The 14,795-nt window shown below is 37.6% G+C and overlaps 1 protein-coding gene across 1 annotated transcript; it reads right to left on the bottom strand.

The window, feature by feature from the left end:
* Window positions 1-7,431: 7,431 nt before the first annotated feature.
* On the bottom strand, window positions 7,432-12,802 carry LOC135595142 (nascent polypeptide-associated complex subunit alpha-like protein 1). Its single transcript, XM_065085676.1, has 4 exons — window positions 12,647-12,802; window positions 9,233-9,311; window positions 8,032-8,162; window positions 7,432-7,947 (listed from the first exon to the last, which is right to left on the bottom strand). The coding sequence occupies exons 1-4, from the start codon at window positions 12,704-12,706 to the stop codon at window positions 7,615-7,617; spliced, it is 603 nt and encodes a 200-aa protein (XP_064941748.1). The 5' UTR covers window positions 12,707-12,802; the 3' UTR covers window positions 7,432-7,614.
* Window positions 12,803-14,795: the final 1,993 nt, after the last annotated feature.

The following is a 14,795-nucleotide window of genomic DNA, read 5'->3' as shown; positions in this document are numbered from 1 at the left end:
GTTCAAATTTGGAGCTCAAAACAATCAAATCCCGGAATTCCGGGATCAGGCGGTTGCACCTCCTGACTGGAGAGGTTGCACCGCCTGGCAGAGCTCGAAGACCGAGCTCAGGCGGTGCCACCTCTCTGCCAGGGAGGTTGCACCGCCCAGTCTTGCTCGAAGACTGAGCTCAGGCGGTGCCACCTCTCTGTCAGGGAGGTTGCACCGCCCAGTCTAGCTCGAAGACTGAGCTCAGGCGGTGCCACCTCCCGGCTGGAGAGGTTGCACCGCCCAGTCTCGCTGGAAGGCCTAGCCCAGGCGGTGCCACCTCCTGGCCTGGGCGGTTGCACCTCCTGGTGCAATCAGGGTCTGAATGGTTCATTCCATTCGGCCCAATTTCAGTCTTTCAGGGGCCCAATTGCCCCAAGATTAAGCCAATGGGATCACCTCCCATTTTCCAACTTAATCAACATGCTAACTACGATTAAATCTAAGACAATTTCTGTAGCTTTGCTTCGGTGCGTCAATCGCTCCTTCCGGCGAGTTTCCGGCGAACTTCCGTCGATCATCCGATGAACCCTCAGTGATGTTCCTGCGAACATCCGGCAAACTCCTGGACTTTGCGACGATCCACTTGGCAAGTTCCGACGAGCTTCGCTTGGCAAGCTTCTGGACTTCTCGGATCTGTTCTCGCAGAACCTCCGACGACCGTCCGAACTTCCGTCGAACTCTCGAACTCCCAACGTGATCATGAACTTGACTCCGGCGCAACTCCTGCTGCTTATCTTTCTTTCATCGTAGTTAATCCTGCACACACAAAAACAAAAACTTCGATCGAGACAATTAATCCTAAGCAATTAATCAAGTTGTCCGGCATGTCATTGGTCCCTCGACGCTTCGTCCGATTCTTCGGCGCATCGTCCTTTCCTGCAGCCTATTGCCCAATCGGCCAGTTGACTCCGCAACTCCAATATCCTTGGCACAATACCCGCTCTTCTTGGCCCGATGCCCGAGTCCACAGCCCGAAGCCTTCTGTCGATACGTCGACCGATCCACCGGCCCGACGTCCAATCTTCTGACATGTTCCTCCGGCACAACATGATTTTCCTGCTTTAATTGTCTCATCCTGATCGAAGTACCCTGCGTCACTCAAAACGCAGATTAAATCATAAACATATATCAAGGAGTTTCATCATCAAAATACGAGATTCAACAATCTCCCCCTTTTTGATGATGACAACTACTTGATGACGAAGTTAAACTTAACTCCCGAAGTTTAAACAAACTCCCCCTATCAATATACCTTATTGATAGAAACTCTTAGATTCAAAAATCTAAGCAAAATGTCATCATAATCGGAGTTAACCTTAACTCCTAGAGTTTAAACAAACTCCCCCTATCAATATGCCATATTGATAGAACCTTGAATTCAAACTGAATTCAAGTCATTGCAATATTCATCATGAATACTTGCAACACGTCAACATGAACATATGCATAAACTTATGCATCACATGTCATGTCATCAACATACTTCTCCCCCTTTGTCATCAACAAAAAGGAGAAGTATCACAATCAAGTGTTTGTGATATTGGTTTAACTTATTGCATGAAAAACATATTATCAAGTTTTATCATCATGCAGTTTTGAAGCCAAAAAATTTAGCAAATGTTACATCATGCTTAGAATATTCAGGCTATCAAGTTTCAGATATGCAAGTTCTACAGTATACAAGATAGCACTTTTAGAACATGCAAGCTAGCAATTTAGAGATGTTCAAGAAAGCAACTCTTGCTTCTTGAGATATGCAAATTTGTCAAGTCTTGCTAGATGTGCAAGTTAGCATTTTTGCCTCTTGAGATAGGCAAGATAGCACATTTGCTTCTTTTGAGATAGCAACTTTTCGCTTCTCTTTAGACTACAAGCTAGCATTTTTTTTTTACGATATACAAGTTAGCAAAAAACTTCGAAAGCAAATGCAAGATAACTTTCTTGTGTAGGCTCATGATTATTGCTTCCTATTGTAATGTGCAGGTTGCAAGTCTTGCTTCTTGAGATATTCAAGATGGTGATGTTCAAGAAGACAACTTTTGCTTCTTGAAATAAGCAAGTTAGCAATCTTTGCTACTTAAGATAGGCAAGCTAGCAATCAAGTTTTTGCATCTTCTTGACTTGTGCAAGCTAGCTATCTCCCCCTTTGTCATTGTCAAAAAGAAAGGAAGAATACAGTTTTGTAGTTCTTTTTCCTTTTACAACGATTTCAAAATCATGACAAAGGATGAATAATCAAGTTATGAATGTCAAGACAATTTTTCATCATGAATATTTTATCATTGCATTATCATAAGTTGAAGTATTACATGCATAATATCATATCATCATTCATAATTACATTAATGTTTCAATATAGCAATTTCTTCTCAAAATGTGTAACTTAGCACTCATCATGATTTACATCATATGCAATACATCACATCATAATTAGAAAGCACAAGTATTGCATGCATAATTGCAAATCATAAATGTTTCATATCATGATGGTATCAATTTTGTCAAATTATATCCTACCATGCATGATCAATAACTCCTCATTTGTATTTCATGTATTATTTCATTTCATCTCATAAGGAATATCAAGAAAAGTTATTGGATGAGGAGATAAATATTTTATGAATACACGGAATTGTATAAAAATCATATCATAAGTGTTTCGTGTATTCATATTATCACATGAAGCATATTATCATTTTTGAGATTCATAACATGAATAACGTTATTACTATTTCATCAAAATCAATTTCGAGATTCACACAATATCATGAAATCATTAATCTCGATAAGATGGGAAAAGCATTTTCTTTTTAAGTGATTCTTTTAACACATCATAAAAAACTTATTCATAATTCAAGTGATTTACAAGATATCATAAATGAATTTATCACTTGTATTTCATCAAAATCGAGAACTCTAGAGATAGAAAATGATTGAAGCATTTAACATGATTGAAGCATGTTTCATATTTAAAGTGTATCTTATGTCGTAAATACGAATCAAACATTTGACAAATCTGAAATCATCCTCAAAATTACATTCAATAAATTCATGTATGACAAGCATAGATTTATTGAAAGATCAATAAGATAGAGGATTACATTTCAAGTGTTCATCAATTGTAGCATTTCATCATATGGTAAGATATCAATGCGTAAAAGTGTGAAGCAAGATTTTGTTTGATATCTTGATACAGGGCATATAGCAATGATAGCAATCATATATTTCTTGGTGATGCAAGTACGGCCTAATCATAGCATCAGTGATAGCAACCATATCAACATCAGTAATAGCAACCATATCATTATCAGTAATAGCAACCATATCATTATCAGTAATAGCAACCATATCATTTCATATTTTTGCATTTACATTATTAAATTATTAAAAATATAATTTTCAAGAAAATTTAAAGAAAAAGAAAAATGCATCATGAAGAACATCATGCAATTTCGAAGTAAATTAAAGGAATTTTGATTACCTTAGCGTCGAAAGGCGTAAAGGCGTAGTTTGCCACCTCGCCTTTGTTGATTTTCTCCTCGTCTTCGGAGGAGCTCGATTCATCCCAGTTTTTGTTCTTCTTCTTGCGTTCAAAGCAAGTAGTTCCGTTCTTTTTACTTTTTAATTTTTGTTTCATTTGTAGTTTAAGTTCACCATCACTTGAGCTTATGCTCGAGTGGTCTTCAAATTTTCTATGTCCCAAATCCTTCCTGTTCTTTGGAAGGTGGTTCTCAAGTTCTTCACGTGCATTGCACGTCATTTCATATGTGATCAATGAACCAATTAGTTCTTCATGTGGAAATTGGTTCAAGTTTTTCGATTCTTGAATAGCAGTTACTTTTGAATCCCAAGTTTTAGAAAGTGAGCGCAAAACTTTGTTAACGAGTTCAAAATCCGAAAAGCTTTTACCAAGTGATTTTAAACCATTGACGACATCCGTAAAACGGGTGTACATGTCAACAACGGTTTCGCTTGGTTTCATATAAAAAGCTCGAAATCATGCAGTAAAATATTAACTTTCGAGTCTTTGACTCTACTAGTTCCCTCGTGCGTGATTTCAAGAGCACGCCAAATATCGAAAGCCGTTTCGCACAAAGAAACCCGATTGAACTCATTTTTGTCCAAAGCGCAAAATAAGGCATTCATAGCCTTTGCGTTTAAAGAAAAATACTTCTTCTCTAAATCCGACCATTCGTTCATCGGTTTAGAGGGAAGTTGAAAACCGTTTTCAACGATATTCCATAAATCCAGATTTAGAGAAATCAAGAAAACTCTCATTCGAGTTTTCCAATAAGTGTAGTCCAATCCGTTAAAGAACGGTGGACGAAAGATCGAAAAGCCCTCTTGAAGAGCCATTTCTCTCGGGTGTAAATCCGAAATGAGAAATACCCCGCTCTGATACCAATTGTTAGGATCGAGAGCACTAAGAGGGGGGGTGAATTAGTGCAGCGGAAATTTTACAGCGATTAAAACCGAAAGCTACTTTCGTTCGATAGAAACTATTATGATGCAAAAGCTGATTCACAGTTTGTATCTAAGTGCAGTTTGCGTCTAAGCGCAGATTGCGTCTAAGCGCAGTTTGCGTCTAAACACAGTTTGCGTTTAAACACAGTTTGTGTCTAAGCGCAGTTTGCGTCTAAACACAGTTTGCGTCTAAGCGCAGTTTACGTCTAAACGCAGTTTACGTCTAAACGCAGTTTGTGTCTAAACGCAGTTTGCGTCTAAGCGCAGTTTACGTCTAAACGTAGTTTGCGTCTAAACGCAGTTTGCGTCTAAACGCAGATGACAGTTTGCAGTTCTAAATGAAATCAAGACGTAAACGTAAACTGCACAGAACCTTGTTCGTAAAAGCGCAGAAGACAGTTTGCAGTTGTAAATGAAATCAAGACGTAAACGTAAACTGCACAGAACCTTGTCCGTAAAAAAAAAGCGCAGAAGACAGTTTGCAGTTGTAAGTGAAATCAAGACGTAAACGTAAACTGCACAGAACTCATTTGTAAAAGCGCAGAGAGACAGTTTGCAGTTTGTAGATGGAATCAAGACGTAAACGTAAACTGCACAGAATTCGTTCATAAAAGCGCAGAGAGCAGTTTGCAGTTTGTAAATGGAATTAAGACGTGAACGTAAACTGCACAGAACTCGTTCGTAAAAGCGCAGAGAGCAGTAGCTATGTAGGAGGTTTGCAGTAATAATAAAGTGCTCAAAATAAACGCAAACCAGAGATTTAGAGTGGTTCGGTCAGTCTTGACCTACTCCACTTTTGGCTTCCTCCACCGATGAGGTTACCGACGTCAACTAGAGGCCTTCCTTCAATAGGCGAAGGCCAACTACCCTTTTACAGATTCACTCCTTTTGACGGGCTTAGGAGACAACCCTTACAGATGTTTTCTCTCCTCTCTTTACAACTCAAACTTGAAGAACAGAAGGAGGAGGAAAAACTAGCAGTTTTGAGCTCTAAGAACCACTGAAAAGATCAAGATTTCGGGTAAGTTCTTGCTTGTCTCAGTGCTGAATGGGTGGGGTATTTATAGGCCCCAACCCAGTTCAAATTTGGAGCTCAAAACAATCAAATCCCGGAATTCCGAGATCAGGCGGTTGCACCTCCTGACTGGAGAGGTTGCACCGCCTGGCAGAGCTCGAAGACCGAGCTCAGGCGGTGCCACCTCTCTGCCAGGGAGGTTGCACCGCCCAGTCTTGCTCGAAGACTGAGCTCAGGCGATGCCACCTCTCTGTCAGGGAGGTTGCACCGCCCAGTCTAGCTCGAAGACTGAGCTCAGGCGGTGCCACCTCCCGGCTGGAGAGGTTGCACCGCCCAGTCTCGCTGGAAGGCCTAGCCCAGGCGGTGCCACCTCCTGGCCTGGGCGGTTGCACCTCCTGGTGCAATCAGGGTCCGAATGGTTCATTCCATTCGGCCCAATTTCAGTCTTTCAGGGGCCCAATTGCCCCAAGATTAAGCCAATGGGATCACCTCCCATTTTCCAACTTAATCAACGTGCTAACTACGATTAAATCTAAGACAATTTCTGCAGCTTTGCTTCGGTGCGTCAATCGCTCCTTCCGGCGAGTTTCCGGCGAACTTCCGTCGATCATCCGATGAACCCTCGGTGATGCTCCTGCGGACTTCCGGCAAACTCCTGGACTTTGCGACGATCCACTTGGCAAGTTCCGACGAGCTTCGCTTGGCAAGCTTCTGGACTTCTCGGATCTGTTCTCGCAGAACCTCCGACGACCGTCCGAACTTCCGTCGAACTCTCGAACTCCCAACGTGATCATGAACTTGACTCCGGCGCAACTCCTGCTGCTTATCTTTCTTTCATCGTAGTTAATCCTGCACACACAAAAACAAAAACTTCGATCGAGACAATTAATCCTAAGCAATTAATCAAGTTGTCCGGCATGTCATTGGTCCCTCGACGCTTCGTCCGATTCTTCGGCGCATCGTCCTTTCCTGCAGCCTATTGCCCAATCGGCCAGTTGACTCCGCAACTCCGATATCCTTGGCACAATACCCGCTCTTCTTGGCCCGATGCCCGAGTCCACGGCCCGAAGCCTTCTGTCGATACGTCGACCGATCCACCGGCCCGACGTCCAATCTTCTGACATGTTCCTCCGGCACAACATGATTTTCCTGCTTTAATTGTCTCATCCTGATCGAAGCACCCTGCGTCACTCAAAACGTAGATTAAATCATAAACATATATCAAGGAGTTTCATCATCAAAATACGAGATTCAACATCGTGCTCTTTATATAGATCACATAAAAGTTTGGATCGCTTCAAGTTTCTAGGTTACATTGTATGCAGCACTTTGAGCCTCCCGAACATTGTGACTGCCTTTTAGAACATTGGACTGCAGACTTGCCAGTTGAGAATGCGCATGTTATCTTCGACACCGACGTCATGCAGACTACAAAGCGTGCAAACTAAGCTAAAATGATGTAAATATGCCAGTATGATTACCTTCATTAGGCTAACACAGGAGAAACAAGGAAGCTTTTTAACTTGGTAATTTCAAGCTTCCTGTTTCAAAATTATTAATAGCCCCCAAGATTTCTCAAACTTTATATTGATAATTTTAGTTCAAACAATGATTAGAGTAATTTACGTGCACAATCTTGTTCTCTCACGTGGCAAAGTCACCTGTCATTTCAATGCAGCAAAGCATCTAGCAGTAAATTACGACCACCGTGGAACATCAACAATTGTGGAGACATCTGATTTTATCTCTAAAATAGTTATTTGATGAACCCAGTTTTATGTCACAGCTCTGGCACATTACACATTTGGACATTGAAAATAATAATGCATATCTCTAAAATAGGCAGTGGAAAATGAAAACATGACCCTGAGGAGGCCAACTAGGAGTTGCTAGTAATCCTACTCCCCGAAGCACCCAAGTAGTAGAAAACACAAGCAAACAAATATAATTAGGCAGTATAAGAGCGCATTAGTACTACAGCATATAAATAAAAACATAAAACCACCCAAGCCAACAAATGAAGCGGGCTTCAGCACATATATCCTCGAGGAAACACAAACTGACCAACAGGATCTGACAAAAACATTTTCTAGATATTTCAAACATCAATTGGTAAGTTCCATGATAGCAGTGACAATATCACCATCAGCTGCTTTGAGTGCCTTGACAGCCTTCGACCTGGAAACCCCAGCCTGGGTCATCACCAATTCGATGTCTTTCAGCTCCACCCCAGTTTCGTCAACTTCTTCATCATCGTGTGCTGCGGCAGATGGCTCAGGTTTTGAGATCACATGGCTCAGATCAGGGGCCTTGAACTGCTCCGCAGCCTGAGTCTGCAACTGTGAGCTCAGGTCCTCAATTTTGGCCTCTCCAAAAATGACATAGGTGTCTGAGGTTGGGCTCTTGAAAACATCCGGTTTTGAGATGACAAATAATATCTGAGGCATCACAAGAATTTTCTTTCTTTAGAATTCTATTCTAAAGCAAGAAATAAAATTGTACAAATTTTCCCCACAACTTACATTTTTGCTCTTCTTCACAGTGACACGACTAACACCAGGTATTGGCTTCATACCAAGCTTCAGCATAGCCTTTCGACTTTTTTTCTCGCTTCTACTCTGCTTTGATCTTCCAGAAGCATCACCTGCTTGCCCTACAAATAGTTAAAGAGATATCATACAAACTTTTTAAAGTTCAAGAGAATATAGGGTAAACAAATAACCCATAAAACATACACAAGAATGGCATATGTTCAAAACCATCTCAAGCTAAAAGAACAAAAAAATCTACCATTCCATTTTTCTATCAGAAACCCACAACCATGATCATGTAGGCTCAATATGTAACTATGGGATCCTCGAGAAAAGTGGAACCCCTTTGGAAAGAAGGATGGCAAGTAAAATAAATGCATCATTACAGAACCTTGTTACCAACTTTCACTTGAGAGCTCACAGTACATGCAGCAAAAACCTCCAACTGTCAAACGCCTAAAAGATGTACCATAAATACTTAGTGCAGAAAGAACAGCGCAACATATATATATGAGAACCATACTATTCTACAATAGTGGTGTTTTAGTGGACAACTATGGGAAATTAAATGAGCCTCGAATAAGATCAGGATACACTGCTATAACTGACTTTTAGATTTAAATAACTACTTGCAAACTGATAAGACATAGGGTTACGATCTATAAGGCAGCTCACAAAAAAATTATTTTCTTTTCTTTTCTTTACTCTTTTTAAAGAATATAATTGGGAAGACACAGCAATCAATCTATCCATCTTTCATAGCTAATACTACTAATCTTCAGTAGGCCAATACCAAGAAGAATGTTCAAGATCTGATCAATTTGAAATCAATCTAAGTTGAGTCTAATCTTGATTATGCAGTTCCCACGATATATAATCACCAATGGCTTGACAAGAAAACATGAATATGGAAATTACAGCATGCAGAAAAGAGTTACTAAATATTTTTGTGACCACCAAAGTGAAGCAAATTCCAAATACACGAGTCCAAGACTGGGAAAGTAAGGAGCCATTTATCAGAAATTGGCAGTAATCAGATGACATACGGCCCAAACTTTAACTTAACCATTATTTATTTAACAAGAAAAAGAAAAGAACAAAAATACCCCTCATTATATTAAAGATATAACTTTGTCTAAAATACACCAGTCTTCTCAAAAGTTCTCAGAGATAATACAGAAAGCAGGCATACCTTCAGCATCATCTTTGTCATCATCTTCATCATCATCATCATCCTCCTCTTCGTCATCTTCAACGACAGGTTCATCAGGCTTCAAAGAAAAAACTTATATTAGATAAATGCACATTTTTTATTCAAATATTGATTCAGATACAATACAATATATTGAGCTGATCAATAGAACATAAGAGAGAAAATACAAGGCAATAAACAACAGGTAAAGTGCATTAGTTTTAGATCTAGGATCATATGACAGAATACTATAAAGAACCAGTTAGTAAATTTTAGCAACTGCTTAAATTTTCTTTTCAATTTGATGTTTAATTACACCGATGCCTATCTAACATATATTTCTGAATTAGAAATTCCACAAATAAAGAACTATCGGATGGACCAGGTATCAATCTTTAAATACTTTCAAGTCAATAAACACCAGTATTTAATGCAGAAATTATAGAGCAGAAAAACATAATTTCTCATAGCTTGAGCTTTTACAAACTAATGTTTCAAATATATTCTCAATAAAGTTGTATATCCGTATATACAAAGGATAGAATGGTACAACACTGTTAGAACCCTTGCAGATTCTAAACTTGGGGTTGATTTCTTTAGGGGATCGGCCTCCTTGGAACTCTATAGGGGTTCCTCCCTCCAAGTTGCTGCTCAAAGGCTGCAGAAAAGATTCATCTATTCCTTGAGAAAAGAGGAGGAATACATGGCTATTTATAGGGCTTCTAAACCCTAACTCCTAATAGGACTCCTACTTAAGACTCTTACTTCTAACCAACTCCTAATAGGACTCCTACTCAAGACTCCTATTCCCTTACAACTCCTAATTCTTCTATAAGAAAAAACCTCCTACATGAATGCCCCTCTCAATTAGGACTCTCCTAGCTAGAGTCTTAACAGAATGTCCCTCTCAATTAGGACTCTCCTAGCTAGAGTCCTAACAGTTTTACATGAATGTCCCTCTCAATTAGGACTCTCCAAGCTAGAGTCCTAACAGTTTTACATGAATGTCCCTCTCAATAAAGAACTATCGGATAGACCAGGTATCAATCTTTAAATACTTTCAAGTCAATAAACACCAGTATTTAATGCAGAAATTATAGAGCAGAAAAACATAATTTCTCATAGCCTGAGCTTTTACAAACTAATGTTTCAAATATATTCTCAATAAAGTTGTATATCCGTATATACAAAGGATAGAATGGTACAACACCCAATACAACCCTCAATCCTTGACACGAGTCAACAGATCAAAAGGGAACACATCCCTCTTGATCATTTTATAGAACTAGATGCAAACCGGTAAAATAAATGGCAAACATTATATTCAGTACAAAACATCTTCATATGAATACTAGCAGATGAATAGAAACAAAAAAATAGACTTTAGTAATGGTTGCATAATAGAAGCAGCAGAACTAACTTCCCTGATGCTTAAAGAGAAGCTTAACAGGCAGCCAGTATTGCTGATTGGCATATTAGCATGTCTTAAATTGTGTTTTCTGCACTACTACCATAGATTTCAGAATGAGCCCCAACCCAGTTTATAAGAGACCTTAAGAAATTACTCGAGTCGATCCATCTACAATCTATATGTGTAACCTTAGGTCTTACTATTCTGTAAGGATGCCCTTGATAAGGCTAATCTCGCTGGAGATAATACATATGTAGGTCAATATAGAAGACCAACAAATGAGATATAATATCAAAATATTTGGTACCAGAAGATAATATCAATACAAATCAAGCTAAGAGCTGAGACAGAGAACAGTATATGATAGTTCCTCATGACGAACAAAATAGTGATCCAAATTTCAGAATTTAACTAGCAGATAGATGACCAATATCAATACAAACCTAAATAACAGCTGAGACACAAATCCTGACACGATATGATCTATGGGATATGGCCAATTGCTTAATCAACATAATCCTTACAGCAGGGCATCAACAGGATAATACTCTGATGAAAGCAATGTTGTACAAAATACAAGGATCTGTTATGAACAATTAATGATCTTATATCCTGTTTTAACTATGACAGGCGCATTCACAGAAAAGTTCAATTCCACGGACAAGTAGAACCATGAAAGGGTATCAAGTGTCTTATTTTGGCAAAATTTAAGAATCACCTGACCACCATGAAACCCCATGAAAAGATCACATTATTTCACCATACAAGTTACCAAACCTACACCAGAATAAAAATTAGGATATCATTGACAAATTTAGAGAATCACTCCCTCAAAAGACCATTTCAGACAATGTACCTATCAATTAGAACTCATCTGGAAGTCTGTCATTGCCACATAACAACTAGATAACATCCAAACGTATTGCACAAACCCTCACATAAAAAAACCTCCAGGCACCAAATATCACTGGCAGCCTGGATCAGCAATAAAATAAATTCCCCTGCTAAAAAATTGTTTACTACAATCATATATTTATGAAAAGTCCAGAACTGATGGTGTTTCCCGGGCCATACTTTTTTTCATTTAAATATGCAATTCCTACATTACTTAACCAAATCATTGGAGGAAACCACTTATATAACCAAACAAAAAAAAATCTCCCACATAATACTTTCTTCTAATACCTCAACTGAAACATGATATGATCAAACCTATAGACAAACCGTGGAACTTAATATGTTCCTAGCAGTATTCTTGCTACAATTTGTTTCTTGATGATATCCACCTTGAATATGTCATGAGAATTATCTTAAAGTAACATTTATTTTACGTGCCTTCATTGATTCTTTAAAAGCCCCCTAACGTAACATAGGACAACACGAGATGTCAGATTAAGAAATCGAACGCATTTGAATCAGTTTAATCTCTCAGAAAATAGACATTTTTCCTTGCTGAAGTGCCAGTTCAACCACATATCACCACAGACCCATAAGAATCTCACGCCTACATACTGATATCAAAGCAATATTCAGGAGTAAGATGTCAAAGATCATATCTTTAGCGTTCCAAACACTTAAGTCGTAACAGAAACTCAGTTCATCGCGCAGAAATTGATAGAAGAAAACAGAAAAACGAACAGAATCATTAACTGGCCCATAAAAATCTCACACGAATCGAAAACATTTTCCAAAACACGATCACAAAAGATCGCATTTTTAACGTGTTAAACACAAGATTAAAACGAACACTCAATTCAAAACGCATAAATCACCAGAATACAGAAAAAAGGAATTTCAAACACTGACCCCAAAAATAAAAGGCCCACGCCTTAACTCAAAGAAGTTTTCAAAGCAAGATTAAAAAAAGATCACATCTTTAACATTTCAAACATGAGAAGTGAACAAAAAAGTAGGTTCAAAGAGCAGAAACGAAAAACAAAAAAAAGAAAGAGACATCAATTTAGGAACAGCATGGGGACAAGGGTTTAGATTTGAAGGCTCACGTCGATCTTTTGTTGCTCGAGATGAGCAGCGAGGAGTTCTTCTTGCGTTTGGGCAGTCATTGAGATCGGATCGGAAAGAGAAAAAAACCGGCGGGCCGCTGCAAAACCCTAACGAGAACCGATAGCCCCAGTGAGACTCACGGTGGCCGTTCAGGTATATATCTCTTCTGCCAGTGCTAAATTACCAATATGCCACTGAGCAATTAGTAATTGTTGTTGGACTCATCACGGGAAGCTTTTCTTCGGAATATATCTCTTAACATTTTAATCGACGAACCCATTTTTAATATTCCTAATATAGCTTGATGTAAATATTTTTATTTTTATTTTTTTTTCTTCTAATCATGAGAGGCATCGATCGTCCGTCGAGCGTCGACCGTCGAGTGTCGAACGTCAAGTGAGCGTCGAATGATGATAAAATAAGAGCAATGAGCAATGCTCAGAGATTATAGAAAATAAAAAAATAAAATTAGTATCGAAGAGTTATAAATAATAAAATTATATCTTATTTTTAAAAAATTTACTAATAATAATAATAATAATAGGATTATCAATAGCAAACTTTAATAATTATTTTCAAAAATATTTTTTTATATTTACCAAAGGGTATCCACTCTTTTCATGATTTTCAAAATACGCCTGATATAACACAATAACACTACTTTACTTGATATGCATTTCCCGTTGCTCTCCGTAGGATTTGATCAACATTGGCAACACGAAAAGATAAAAGAGCTACAGGGCTTCGGAACGATCAAGGGCAAAAGAGAGAACTTTCAACTGAAGACATAGGCTATGATGGTGGAAGCCTCTTCAGAGAAGACCGTCGTAGGCTATGATGTGGAAGCCTGTTCAAAGAGGACGTGACTCACAGGTTAAGCAAAACAGCATGTATGAGGGTTGACACCAAATAAAATGAAATGACAGCAACGGTTCTCGGGCTTTATTTGATTTGAAATTTCTACTCAATTGCTATTTCCCAATCTTTTGATTTAACTAGTAGAACGGAGGAAGTGAAAGAGGGATGGGGAGAGGAGGATCTACGTCCGTTGAATCAGTCCATCAATTTTAGACCGATATATGAGTTATAATATTTTTAAATAAATTTATACTATTTTATAATTTTATTTATTTATTTTTATTTTTAAATAAAGATATATATTTAAAATATATATATGAGTTGATTTTTTTCGGTTTTTGAGTTTATTTATTTCAGTTATAATATCTTTGAATAGACTTGTATGATTTGGATGGAGATACTAAAAATAGGATAAATTTATTCAAAAATAATATAACTAATATTGTAGCATTCATATTTGGTTGTTCTTATTTTTAAACCAATAAAAATAATTATTTGAAACCCTATTTTTTATGTTAGTTTTTATTGGGTTTTGAGTCAGTTTATTTTAATTATAATGTTTTTTAATAGAATTATAATGTTTTGATGAAAGTTTTAAAAATATTATAAATTTATTAAAATTATTATTTTTAAATTAATGTGTTTGGAAAAAAAAGGTGAAAATATTTCGGGATGATGGAAAGGTGGGCACCACTTAAGAAATTTGAAAAAGAGCACCTCCGAAAATACAAAAAAAAAAAATTTTGTAAAATCATCCAATTTTAATTTTATGAAATTATTCTTTTAGAAATTTTAATTGTGTTATTAAAAGTTTATGGTAGTTCGATTAAGAACTAATAATATTAAGAACCTCGATGGCAAGATCAAATCATTATGATACTATTTCTACATGTAGTTTCAAAATATATCTAAACATTAATCTATAAATTTTTGAAAGGAAATCTTTAGAAATTTTAATTTTAAAAGAAATTCTGTATAATTTTGAGATATACATATATGTGGAGTGGATATTTTTGCTAAGATTAAAAATAATTAGCTCATTTGTGATGTCTAAAAGAAACCTGTTAGTTTGGCAAGTCCCATAGTCCCACATCGGGAAAACCAAACTTGTTATCTCCTATTGGAACTATAAATAAGGATCTGAGCTTTGAAGTCAGATGCACTACAAGTGGCACCACAAGAGGCACCACAAGAAGAACCTAAGTGTTTGCTTTCGGGTGTTTTATGGCCTAGGAACATCTTCCTAAGGCATTTGTAATTGTCCCTTTTATAGTAGTGATTTACTCCTTT

The sequence above is a fragment of the Musa acuminata genome, chromosome BXJ1-10, assembly GCF_036884655.1.
Source record: "Musa acuminata AAA Group cultivar baxijiao chromosome BXJ1-10, Cavendish_Baxijiao_AAA, whole genome shotgun sequence".
Lineage (NCBI taxonomy): Eukaryota > Viridiplantae > Streptophyta > Magnoliopsida > Zingiberales > Musaceae > Musa > Musa acuminata.
Note: the sequence above shows the minus strand (reverse complement) of the source record. Positions and strands in the feature narration are given on the sequence as shown.

Coding starts and splice junctions, on each gene's coding strand:
- LOC135595142 (XM_065085676.1), bottom strand. CDS start 12,706: ATGACTGCCCAAACGCAAGAAGAACTCCTCGCTGCTCATCTCGAGCAA. Junction 9,312..12,646: donor TCGAGCAACAAAAGATCGAC/GTGAGCCTTCAA, acceptor TTTTCTTTGAAG/CCTGATGAACCTGTCGTTGA. Junction 7,948..8,031: donor CTGTGAAGAAGAGCAAAAAT/GTAAGTTGTGGG, acceptor GTGATGCCTCAG/ATATTATTTGTCATCTCAAA.